The sequence below is a fragment of the Cottoperca gobio genome, chromosome 19 (assembly GCF_900634415.1).
Source record: "Cottoperca gobio chromosome 19, fCotGob3.1, whole genome shotgun sequence".
In the NCBI taxonomy this organism is placed as follows: Eukaryota; Metazoa; Chordata; class Actinopteri; order Perciformes; family Bovichtidae; genus Cottoperca; species Cottoperca gobio.
This window is the reverse complement of record NC_041373.1, coordinates 15801763-15815345: the sequence shown is the minus strand read 5'-3', so window position 1 is coordinate 15815345 and position 13583 is coordinate 15801763. Positions and strand designations below refer to the sequence as shown.

The 13583-nt window shown below is 46.1% G+C and overlaps 1 protein-coding gene across 3 annotated transcripts in view; it reads right to left on the bottom strand.

Moving 5' to 3' along the window:
• Positions 1–13583, bottom strand: part of rhbdl1 (rhomboid, veinlet-like 1 (Drosophila)) — a 50469-nt gene that overhangs the window by 21979 nt on the left and 14907 nt on the right. For all 3 annotated transcript variants that reach the window (XM_029455529.1, XM_029455527.1, XM_029455528.1), the window contains exons 2-4: positions 7507–7665; positions 961–1185; positions 20–168 (exon numbers count right to left, since the gene is read on the bottom strand). In XM_029455529.1, the coding sequence (XP_029311389.1) occupies positions 20–168; positions 961–1185; positions 7507–7572 (440 nt within the window). In that variant the 5' untranslated portion in view covers positions 7573–7665. The remainder of the gene's footprint in view (positions 1–19; positions 169–960; positions 1186–7506; positions 7666–13583) is intronic.

Below are 13583 nucleotides of genomic sequence, written 5' to 3'. Positions count from 1 at the left end.
TGGAGGCTGGTGAACGTACCCAACGTGCATGAACATGTAGCTGAAGAAGCGCCACACTTGTGCACGGTGGCCGGGATGGTACACCAGGGGGCTCTTCATGAAGTCGGGCTGATAGGTCTGCAGTACCCACTTGTTTAGCATGATGCCATAGCACATGAACACGATGATCTGCGGCAGACACAGAAATGACACCAAACTGTCAGTTCCTGCTGACATACCCATTACACGCTCTCTCTGCTCACTGCTGGTACAAAGATGCAAAACCAAAACCCATTGTGCTTTAAGAAAGACGCATGACGGTTTATTCTCTTGCTGTATTCCTCAGCTGATGCTTATTAGACTTGTGGAGACAATTACTGCCCGCAGAAAAAATAAATGGCACATCTGGTTCAATTCCCTTCATTTCTTTTCATAGAATAATGACTCATTGTCTGTGAATTAAAATGAATGTGAACTGTTATTATCACATCCTCATTGTCATCACAGACTGTTCACCGCCAGTCGGTCCATTATAAGGGCACTTGGCTTTCTTTCCTCTGAAGTATGATGATTTCAGGGGAAATGATGAAGTTTTGTGAAGAAGCTGTAGGTTACTTTCAGCAGCTTAATCCTCAACCCATTCAACAGTGGGGTCCATGATTGTCTTTATTCTTCTCCAAATGAACATAATAGGTCATTTAAAGCCACTGTGGTGAGCAGGCTGCTTACTGACCTGGTTTTTCCACGTTTCATCTTGGAGGAATGGCATTAAATGCACCAACTAAGCCCCCTGACACAGCGTGTGATCAAAGGTCTGAAGCGAGCGACTGAGCCAACAGAACAGACTCCAGTCAGGGTTGTGGGTGAGACGCACGTACTCAAGAAACATATCGCAGCCCATGTTTGAGGAATATTTGAATCAGTAAGTCTTTATTCAGATCGGTGTCTGATAAGTCGATGACGTCGCCTCCTTAATCTCACCTGCACGATGGTGACGATGGCGATGAAAACAGGCGGGGGACACAGGCGGTTCTGGTGGAAGTACCAGCGTCGGTCCGTCTCGCAGGGCAGGATCTCGTAGGCCACATAGCGAACAAAACGTTTGTACAGACCCAGCCCCGTCTCGTCCAGCAGGATCTCCCTTTGCAGCGTGCGGCGGCCATTAGCAATGGCCCGTCGGAAGCTGCTGGAGCGCTTACTGCTCATCTGAGGGAAAAGGGGAGAAAACAAGATTACTCTCAAGAGGTCAACATCTTGTGGGCAACTGCTTGGATTTTAAAGAAGGAAGGACGAACATCGTTTTACAAATTATACGTGTTTACTTACTTATACCGAGACACATTTTGGGAAATGCTCTTATTCGCTGTCTTGCTGAATATAGTGCTACCAACAGCAATCTCTTAACGTATCTTTACATTAAGGCAGCTAACCCGGCTGAAGGTAATCTGCATTCCAGCACTTCTAAAGGTTAAATAACTAACAGGCTAAATCCGGTTTAACTTCCTGAAGTCTTGACATCACTGTGAGGTTGCGTTGAAGTTGGCAGGCAGTTGCTTCTAGGCCAAGAAATAGTCACATAATTGGCATTTAATCCTCCGTAAAACTAGAACTTTACATTTTTGTAAAGATGAAACTAATGAAATATGATGTGTACATGAGTGAGCTTCAGAGGTGCCGTTTCCAGTTTTTATGGAAGTTATCTAAACCAGCCGCCAGCTGTATCTTTATATTTAAGTGACAGATATGAGAGTTGTATAAATCTTCTTATCTATCTCTCAGCAAGACAGCAAATAAGTGCATTTCCAGAAAACATCTTTAAGAATAGATTACGGTTTTTTTCCCCCAGCTGACAAACTAGTTTATTGTGACTTTAATAAATCAGCAGAGAGCTCATTCCCTGTGTTTGTTTTGACTATTTGATGACTTAATGTCTTTTTTGCAATGAACTTGTCTGGAGTTTTATGAGCATTACTGTCAGCAGCTGGAGGACAGACACCTTACCAGGATGAACAGATCTCATCATCGCCTGCTGCACAATCTTTCATTTGAGCAATTAAAGCCATAACTTTCTTCACGCTATGCGGATCAAACATCAGTAAGAGGAGGATATCTTCTATTATATAAACTGAAGGAAGCTCATCAGTGTGACTAATCGTCCTAGGTGGGGGAGCCAACGTTCATAAAGTACAGATTTCGCTAGGGATAGTATGACGGGGTGAGTTCTACTTATATAAACAAATTGTTCTTTTGGGAAGTTGTTCTGTTGTTTGGATATTGTTCATAGGCTTCAATGAACTTCCCTTTTGCTATTCCTGCTTAATGGTTGTAATTCCAGTTGTGCACATTGCTGCATTTAATGTATGTAGTTATAAAATAAATGTACGCGTGACTTCAAGGTCTGCTGCAGCTGAATATTCAGCGCTGATAAGAAACTTAAACAATACATAAGTGGATTGGGATTTGGACAGAATGGAAGCGTGACCGTCGGCGGGGTTGATTGCCGCTCATAATAACAAAACGGGCTGCTGAAGGGATTTTGCCCTTGAAAAGCAAATCTTTGTTAAGAGGAACTATTCCATGGAAAGAGAAAGTGTGTGTGTGGTTGTGTATGCATTCATGTTATCACAGACTGCAGGTTTGCTTAGTGAGCAAGAGCTCTGCAGACGCCTGCAGGCCAGCTGGGCCTCCTCTTGATAAGTTCTTTAATAGAAGCTTAGGATGAAAAACTAGCCTAAAGCCACTATTTTTGACAGTCGAGGCAGAGAAACGTCTGGATAACAACACAGAGGGTTCTTTTCCACTAGAGTTACCAGTGGAAATACTGTCTGACCATCTACCCACAGCAGGGATTCTTTAGAAGGTAACGTCTGCATTTCCTTAGACGAAACAAGCGTGCATGCTCCACAGGTCAGATTTACTTAATGACAGGCAATGCCTGAAGTCTGCGGTGTAGCTAAAACAATAAAGCACCTTTGAGGACAACTAGCTGACTATGCAATTACCTCTAAATCAAAAAAATGTGCTATAATGTGATGTGACCATTTCTGAAAATGAGTTTTCTTTAGGAAAGCAGTGAAGGAGGAGAAAGAGTACAAGAGGCTGCAACTGGTAACAGTATAAATCTACGGCAGCCTTACTGTATGCATAGCTTTCTAATAATAGCAACCTTAGACAATATGGCAGCTTCATATGAAGAGTGATGAAACCTCTAGAGGGGGCCTGTAGGAAGTGCAACCCACCACTCCTGATTCATTAGACAGGTCCTGCTGCTTGTAGACTCATTATATGTAGACACAGCAGGGGGCAGGGTGAAAGATGTTGAGGGTCAATATCTATAAAGGCTAATGAGCTAAATATACTGGAAGTAAATAAACAAGCAAATACTGAAGAAATAAGGAACATATTGCTCCACAAATAGAGCAGCTAACTTCAAGAAATCACTCACAGGAGAAGAAAAAAGTGCAAATCCCTTTTAGAAGTTAGCAGAGCAGGAAGTGGTGTGGGTAATAGCACCGCTGGTGGTTGTTCTGTGAGGGTGGGAGGGCCTGTTGCACGGTGATAACCAGAACAATGTTAGCTAGGCTGCTGGCTCTCCCACAGATGGAGGGATGCATATTTAGTATGGAAATCAAGCCTGGGAAATGCAATTATACTATACTTGAGGCAGGCAGTGAAAGCAGGAGAAGAGGAGTAGTGGGACATTAGAAGACAGAGGGGGGGGGGGGGGGGGGGGGGATTAAGACGGGAACATGGGATGCCTGTCTGGGTGAGTTCGATTCTCTGTATTCTCACTCTAAACTTCTTCATACTGTTGAATCCACAATGAAAGAGAGGAAATGTGTTTATTTGAAGAAAGGTGGAACAGAGAGAGGTTAGGGAGGTACATGTAATTGTGCTTTCTTCCTCTGTTGGCTTTCTTCTCTATGTGAAGTCTCTGTTTCTGAGTTTATGTCTTCTGCTTCGGCGACGACACCTGCCGCCTCTCCACCTCGCACTGTATCCTCTCCCATTCATGCCGCCTCTGTGAAAATGTTTTCCCAAGAGACACGGCTAAGCATAGCTATCACTCTGACATGCAGGACTGCCGCCTCTAAAATGAGCCTCAGCAGCCCTTTGAAGTGACGACAGGAGAAAGACGGCGAACAGACAATAAGGCACATGAGCAGCCAAAACACGAGATAGTACACTGAGAGGAGTGACAGAGAGCAAGGGGCGCCGAAACATCACATAAAACCTTGGAGGGGGAAAACCTCTGACTTGTGCTTTGGTAACGGTGGAAGTTTCCTGATGAAGCAACGTCTGCCAGGGAATAATTGATGCTGAGGCTAAGAGCACAAAGGTAAAGATAGAATTCCCCTTTAGGGACGGCTGAACGGGTCAAACTGACAGCAGTGTGTGTGTCAAACAGCGAGAGTCCTCCTCTTGGTAGCTGTGTGTTGCCTACTGTACATGCTGCTCTCAGCTCTACTCAATTGTCCTTGATGGATTAATTAGCCACACCACATGGTCAATAACTCACAGCTCAATGCTCATTAGTAATAACAATATATTTATAAATAAAACGTAGTCTAAAGGCCATTCAGGTGTCTGCACTGCAGACGTGGAAAAAAATCTATAAATTATTCTGATTTTGCTAAGTTTATGGCGGCTACCATGTTTCACTCACATCCGCTGACACAGTCGGTAAATCATTTATCGTTATTAACCGAGCTCAGTGATTCACAACCGCCAGACTAACAGTGTCACTATACACGTTTACTATCTAATTTGTGGGTCATTCAGAAGACCAAACTCCCCCTCTACCTTGCTCTCTCCCTCCCTCTCTCTCTCTCTCTCTCTCTCAGACGCATCTCGTGCACTCTCACAGCTGAATCTGAATCACTGCGGATCTCAGCCTCGCTGATTTCTACCTTGACCCAGATACTTTCTTGCCCAAATCCTTTTAAAATGAGAGTCCACATATTTTTTTTTTCTCTCTCCCTCAGCAGTTTGCGGCCATAGCCTCTCTTCATGGTTTAATCATTGCGGTGCTAAAACTCGGGCGGTAAAAAAAACAAACCTTCACTCCAGGACACTTAAGCAAAGTGCATCACTTTTAGCCGGCAATCCATCTGAAACAGAAAGCCTTGACTGGAGTGGGATGTGATGTAGAAAGGTAACATCTGTGTCCCTGGAGATTGATGCACTGTGGGCACTTAATGTGACATTAAATGACTTGAAAACTTTAAAATACTGTATATCAGCGACAGTGTCTCTTGCCTAGGTCTGTATTTCTGCTCTCTGTCCTACAATACTGCTTCAAATGTGACACAAGACTCCGCCAGTAAAACTTATTATCCAACTATATCTCCCGAGGGAACAGGAAATGTAAGAGCAACATTTGGGCAGAAAGGTAAAAATGGAGGCACAAAGCAACGGTTTTCAAATCCTCCAACCTGAACAAAGAGAATCCCCCGCCATAATCTCTAAAATACACCCTCTACCCGTGTAATTAACCGTGGAAGCCATCTTGGATCTCCGTCGAACATTAGCCAAATTACCACCCGAAGGAAAACAATGACACACTACTTCAATTACACAGCTGGTAAATGATAGCATCGGAGGACTGTCTTTAAAGAAATCGATACGTGCAGCTACGCACATAGGAATATATCCGACTTCAGGTTTACCCTCAGCTCATTAACAGATGCTCGTCTATCACAGATCCCCCCCTCCTCCCCTCCCCCAAAGCCCCACCATGTGTGAACTTTGCCACCTCGGGTGTCTCTCAGCCTCCTGCATCGACTAAAACTCTGTGTTTAATTGTGCATAAAGGTGTCGCTGCGTGGTGAATGTGTTGCTGTGTGAGATACAGACCTATGCTCCATGTAAGTGTATATGTAGGAGTGAGTGTGTGTACAGTGTCCCAAGAGAGGCTTCAGCAAGAGCTTTACTTATTCACCCCTCTGGCAGAACTGATGGGAGTTCTCTGGCTAAGATTGTCCTGCATGAAAGATGGGTCGAACCTGAACGCTGTCAGAGACAGTCTTGTACTTACACACACACACACACACACACACTCACACTCACACTCACTGAGGTCGAGAGAAGCAGTTTGGATTCACAGCTCTGCTGAAAGAATGTCGAACAACAAATCAGAAAAATGTTGAACACACCCGTTAAGAAACACAGCAGAGAAATCGCAAACAACTTGTGTGTCTGAAAGCATCGAAACGGCTGAGCACACACACACACACACACACACACACACACACACACACACACACACACACACACACACACACACACACACACACACACACACACACACACACACACACACACACACACACACACACGTTCTTGCATTGTCCTTTTTAATACGCCGCAGGGGAGTTCCACTTTTCATCGAGGCCGGACCACAAATCAATACAGACACCACACTTTGGGCACTGACTGTGATATAATGGCAGCACTGAACTTTCCAAATCAAAACACGACTGTCACCTGTCACACACTGTGGGACGAGACGGGGTCGGACGGTAAGCCGGGAACGCAGGCTTTGAGAAAGGCTGCAGAGACTAAGAAGTCAGAGAGCAGCAGAGAGAAAGGAAGGGAGGAGAGAAAGAAGGCCGGGGGTATTCGTTGATGACCTGGTTGAAAATGTCACGCTACATGCAGCAGCCTGAAGCTCCTCCCACAGAACCTGCCGAGTTCACGCATCACAAGCTGCGCGACGGGAGGCCAGATTCACATCAACATTTGAATATCCTTCTAAATTAGTCAGCAAATGTGTACTGGCAGTGCTCACGTGTAAGAATGAGAGTCTGTCTGTGTTTGAGACAGTGTGCGTGTATCAGGGAGGAGGGAGTGGTGAGACAGACAGAGGAGGAAAGCGGGCGCTTTAATTAATCATGAAATGCCTGAAAGCGTTTGTATGTATGCAAATTGTATGCATGCACAGAGATGTGTGGGTATAGCCTGTGTGTGTTTTCACGTGTGTGTTTATCAGACAAATCTTTAAAATCAGACCCGGGAGACGATATCTGTGCGAGGCTGGGCGTTCTCAAATCACCTCAGATTACTGCCTGCTACTACCAACGGCGAGCAAATCGAAGGCAATTTGCATTTGGCTGATGGGCAATTTTAAAAGTGTCTCCCTGATGCTTGTGGAGGCAAAGCGGGTTTTTTCTTCCTCCACCTAACATATGCTCACGCGTTTAGAATGAAAGGGAAGGAAATGAGTTTTGATAGTTTATGGAGCTTGGTGTGGGTGTTGTGAGGGGAAGGGGCCCGGATGCACCGACACGTTAACTGGAAAGATTGATCCCCTTTTTGCAGGACGACGACCTGAATGGTCAAGTCAATTTTTCGCCACCGCAGAACTTGCCGGCTCCGTCTGAATCAATTCTGTAACCTTTTGGAAAGTGGGTGTGTGTGTGTGTGTGTGGAGAAATGTGGGTCTGTGCTGCAGGACAGGAAATGCCTCATGCGACTCCCTCTGCATTACTATCTGCATCTGTGTACGTGCGTGTGGTTTCCACTCACCAGCTCGATGAGCTCCTGGTAGCACACCTGTCCCTCCTCATTGCTCTGGACCAGGGCTAACAGCATGTCCAGTTTGGACGGGTCCAGCTGCAGCTCATGGTGCTCCACCAAGCTGGTGAAGTTCTCCACTGCGATGAAACCGGTGTTGTCTGGGTCCAGCTGAAAAAAACCAACAACAACAGCCCACTCTCAGACCATTGGGGTAAAAAGTACATCGCTGACAACACATGTATTGAAGATGTTATTCCTGTTATGCATCATGATTTTTTAATAATACGCAACACTGCAGAGATGAAGGGTGAGTTTGCACTAAGGGAGAATGCATCAGTAACAGACAGCTGAGACACACACACACACACACACACACACACACATACACACACTAATAATACACATAAAGACAAATGATAGCTACAAGGCTGAAGGAAAGCTCAGACAGTGACACCAATATTAATGAAGCAGTGTTGCCTCTGTGATGCCTTTGAAAGAATTAGACCTGCCTAAAGAAAAAGCCCAATTCAACCTCATTAAAGGAGCAGAACGTTGTTGACGTTGGGAGCAGCGAGAGAAGACAGGCGGGCACGTCATTCTAATGCGCAGTAAGCTGCATTTTCCCTAAAGAAAAGAAAAAACCTCAGCAGCATTAAAGGAGGTTGACTTCTCAGTCTTTGTTTCTGAGTGGATGCTTCATTTGACTGTGTGATTCCAACCTTGGTCACATTTGCAGCTTGTCGTCAGTGGGTTCTTTTTTTAATCACCACTCACTGAGACCCACAGCCCCGTGGGTTATTACTGCTGATGTCTGTATGCCAGTGCTGCTCCTCGTAATTGATTTAGGCGGGAGAGTGTCATAAAAATGGCTGAGTGTAGTTGTCTAAAATAGCCCCCGCTTCAAAACGACTTGTAAAGTATAGGGTGTGTATCTACGCCGGGTTTATGTAATGTGGGGTTTTTTTTTTTGGGCGGCAGCTTCATCAACTTATTTCTCCATTTTTTCCCCGTCTCTTCTTAAATACATCCAATTGCGCTGCAATGGAGCGTTAATTTCTCCTGCCAGCTCTCCTTAGTACATCTGATTGTGTTTGTGAAAATGTGCCTGAGGACAAACTGCAGCAGTACAAAGAGACCACATGGGAAGAGCCCTCGCGGCTTCTGATTTGACTGTTTCCTGAATGCTAACACAGCCTCATTAGGTTTCAGATAGTAAACCAACAGCCTCTTGTTGCCCCAAGGAGGAGTGAGCTTTCAGATGTTGCGTCAGTGTGGAGTCAGTCGTGCAGGATCATCGTTGCCCATGTCATGAGTCCACAAGAAGAATCTTGTCTAGGCTGCTTTAGTCTGGACCTGGCCTGCTCTGACATATTTAAGGCGTTTCATCAGCTGCATGAGGAGAGCGGCATTAAACGCTGCGCCGTGTCAGTTCCTGCTGCAGGAGGCTCAGAGCTTAAAGCTCTACTGCTCAACTAAGGAGCTGGGGATCAATCTGGGAGTGTGTGTGTGTGTGTGTGTGTGTGTGTGTGTGTGTGTGTGTGTGTGTGTGTGTGTGTGTGTGCTCTGCTTCCTCTTTTTAAGTCATTAAATTGAACACAAGCATCTCTTTTAATTCCCTTAAATCAGCTTTGTCACTCTCCTGAAAGTGTATGTATTTATTCACCTGTGAGAGCACATGAGACGCAGGAACTAAAGGGTTAGTTTTATGATGCTTGACTCGTAATGAGGGTTTCTCTTGATGTAGTGAAGCAATTTTGTTAGTTATGATAGTTTAACGATACTTTCTGCACACCGACATGACTCAACAGCATAAAAATAAAATGTTTTAACCAATATTCTGTACGCTGTCTCTAGAGGATTTAGTGATTACACTCTTCACGTCGTGTACATTTCTTTATCCATACAATACTTGAAAATCTCCCTCTTGCTCATTGTCCCTCACACATCTCCGTATAATCTCAGCTCCTGAGCCTGACAGCTAGCAGTGTGAAGGCAGTTCTGCAACGCACATACAAGCAAATTCGTGAACAAAGATGGGAAAGAAAACGGGCCTAGGTCTATTTTTAGATAATCCCCTTAACTGTGTGTTCCATGGACGTTTGTTAAAACACGGCCCCGTTCTCCCCTTGAGGCTCGCCGAGCAAAATCGTGCAGATATAGCCAGAATTTGTGATGTGATGGAGAAAAAGCACAAAAAAGACGCAGAGAGGGTCGAGGTGGAAAGTGGGAGAGGGGCGTGGGTGGTCGGGCGGTTGATGAAATGAAATGGAAAAAAATGACAAATGATAAAACAGTGGAAGGGGGAGAGGGTTTGAACAGAGAGACGAGGAGAACAGAGGCAGCCGGAAACGAAACGAGGATGCACAGAGAATAAAAACGCCTCGCCACTGTCTGTTATTCTGTGCGTCTGCCTAACCCAGCAGTCTGGCTCTTCTTCTCTTTCCTATAAGAGGGCTGTGACACACTCCAGTGCTCTGCATTCACTTGCCACAGAGAGGAGATAGATCAGATTCTAATGTGCTCCTGGCTCAGCCCAGGCTGACAGGGGGAACAGAGAGCCACGCTGGGGACGTCTGATTACTGTCAGCCTCCATATGTCAGCACATCACTACACATACAGCAGCAGGACAGACCCCGACACACAGCGGAACACTATATATGTACATTTAGGAAAACCAAGTGTTGAAGCTGAGCTGTCATACTGCACAGATACTATTCCCTTTCTCATGTCTGACCTTATTCAGGAAGAACGTTACACAGGGGAGACGGTTTGACGAGGACGCAAGGAGGTGGAGGATTGGTTCTTGTAGTCAATTAGGGTTATCAATTAGCGAGATGAGGTACACTGAGATGAATGAGTGTTGGCAAGAAAGGAGAGACAGAGAGACAGAGAGAGAGACAGAGAGACAGAGAGGCAAAGAGACAGAGAGGCAGAGAGGCAGAAAGACAGAGAGACAGAGAGGCAGAGAGGCAGAGAGACAGAGAGACAGAGAGGCAGAGAGGCAGAGAGACAGAGAGGCAGAGAGGACAGAGAGACAGAGAGACAGAGAGGCAGAGAGGCAGAGAGACAGAGAGGCAGAGAGGCAGAGAGGCAGAGAGACAGAGACAGAGAGGCAGAGAGACAGAGAGGCAAATAGACAGAGAGACAGAGAGGCAGAGAGGCAGAGAGGCAGAAAGACAGAGAGACAGAGAGGCAGAGAGGCAGAGAGACAGAGAGGCAGAGAGGCAGAGAGACAGGGAGGCAGAGAGACAGAGAGGCAGAGAGACAGAGAGGCAGAGAGGCAGAGAGACAGAGACAGAGAGACAGAGAGGCAGAGAGACAGAGAGACAGAGAGACAGAGAGACAGAGAGGCAGAGAGGCAGAGAGGCAGAGAGACAGAGACAGAGAGGCAGAGAGACAGAGAGGCAAATAGACAGAGAGACAGAGAGGCAGAAAGACAGAGAGACAGAGAGGCAGAGAGGCAGAGAGACAGAGAGGCAGAGAGGCAGAGAGACAGGGAGGCAGAGAGACAGAGAGGCAGAGAGGCAGAGAGACAGAGAGGCAGAGAGGCAGAGAGACAGAGACAGAGAGACAGAGAGGCAGAGAGACAGAGAGACAGAGAGACAGAGAGGCAGAGAGGCAGAGAGGCAGAGAGACAGGGAGGCAGAGAGACAGAGAGGCAGAGAGGCAGAGAGACAGAGAGACAGAGACAGAGAGACAGAGAGGCAGAGAGACAGAGAGACAGAGAGGCAGAGAGGCAGAGAGACAGAGAGGCAGAGAGATAGAGAGACAGAGAGGCAGAGAGACAGAGAGGCAGAGAGACAGAGAGGCAGAGAGACAGAGAGGCAGAGAGACAGAGAGACAGAGAGGCAGAGAGACAGAGAGGCAGAGAGACAGAGAGACAGAGAGGCAGAGAGACAGAGAGACAAGAAAAGGTTGGAAGAAGGAGGGGATTTGCGGCGAGAAAGAAGCGATCCAACACTGGTGATGGCGACACTTTGACAAGCTGCATGCGTTGCCATGGTTACCAGTCGCCTGTGTGTCCTCCCTTTCTTGCGTTTCCCCTCCTCCCCCTCCTCCAACATATTGGCATTCGAGAGGCAAAGGAAAGGCACAAAAGGGGGGGAGAGAAAGAGACGATGAAAGGAGGGAAGGGTACAGAGAGGAAAGGAAAAATAGAAGATGGATGGGACGAGACCAATGAGATAAGAGTGGGGTGGTAACGGGACAAAGGCAGGGTTTAAATGTAGAGGGAGATTAAGGAAGACGGGTGGAGGTGTTAAGGTAGAGAGGGCAACTGAACTTGGCTGGCTCAAGAGCAAGTGGGAGGAGATGAACAAGACATGGGACGACAATGTATGCACGAGTACGAGAAGGAGGGGGGCAACGACGAGTGGAATGCTGACTGCAGGGGAATGATCTCAGCATTAACCCCCGGGACCTCTATTACCTCCACCGCAGCGACTCCAGCTGACCCCAGCCCCCGACCGACGTATAAGTCTGTTCCACGGGGGCTTAAGAGGAAACCCTACAGCCCGGGAACAAACCACAAAACCAAGTCATGATAGACGAACAGCCAATGGGCTGGAACACAGCCAGGTCTATTGTCCTACCTGCAGAATACAACCTAACACTGCGGTCACATCATATGAAGCAGAACGTAGAGAAAGATCCCCATGGTTACACTTTGCATGCATTTACCGAGAACATCAGCCAACTCAAAGATGGCACAATTTTAACTGTTTTATGAGGCTCTTCCTGCTTTTCCTCTGGTAAAGGTCAATCGTATGAAAGCTTAAACTCAGATGACTGATTGATTAGTCAATCAGAAGACAAGCAATTAGCAAAATCTTGATAAAGTTGTGTAATTTTTCAGTAAAATAAATTCATCTGATGGACAATTCATCCTGCAGCAGTACAGTAAAAACAACAACACCACAAAAGGTGTAAACTGAAGCACTAACTTTTTACAATACATGAATTATTTGCTATTGATGGTGAACACGCTTGAAAGGGTTATAGTTGTTGAATGAACAGTATCTACTCTATGGAAGACGGTGATTATATCTTCCACGAGGTGGGAATGCAGCACCAGCACTGGTCTGGTTCCCACTGACTAACCCCAGGGCACAGAGCCAATACTACAGACTACTTTGGTCTCTGTGAACAACATTGTCAAGCTTGAACAGGGCTGTGAATCTACAGAGGGCAGTGGCATTTACAGGGCAGCCAGCGCATATTTGCATGGAATCAGATAAAACCCCTTTTGATTCGTGTCTGCCGCCCTCAGGACTCGCTGGTGTTCACCAACAACTGGGCCACTGACTCTGTAATTATCACGATGCACGTTCTGCCCTGCTGTTACCATCATTATAATGAAATGCTACCACTGCGATGTGATGGCTATAAGATCCAAACCCCTCTGTCCTCAAGTGGAGACGACTGTGGAGAGACACCCGGAGGGGGATTTTCCTTGATGCAAACAATCATCTGATTACATTTCCTGGCGTTTAAAAACAATACAAACAGCCAGAGGCATTTTTCAAATACAGCTCAATGCAAATTAGCATCAGAGAATGATGAAAGGGGACAGTGTATAAGAGCCTTATTCTCCCGTACTTGACATAAATATGTCAAAGAGTATTCAGAACCCTCATTGGGGGAGAGATATAAATAAGTCAGATACGAACAAGGAGATGCTCCCCAACTAATGAGAGCGCACTTTAGTGGCTGAGTGCTGCTGACCATCAAGTTGTCTTATCAGTGTTGCTGCAATAGAAAGACTTTCTATTGAGAGAAACTGCGTGCGTGTGTGTGTGTGTGTGTGTGTGTGTGCTCTGATCATGAGCATATGTGTGAGCCTGCATAGGCCAGAAATAGCCTGAGCTCAGCATTGCAACCTCCTGCAGACAAAGACTAATAAAAAAAAACTCACTCATGTTGGCACTGTTGCTTCCTCCTTCTCTCCCCCTGCAGCATTTCCATGTGGTTCTGTGTGACACGGCTGCAATATCCCCTCTCCTTTACACCTGCAGTGTTCATATGAACTAAAGCATGCCCAGTTTTCTTCTGGTACAAAACATCGTGATATACGAATACTCCAGGA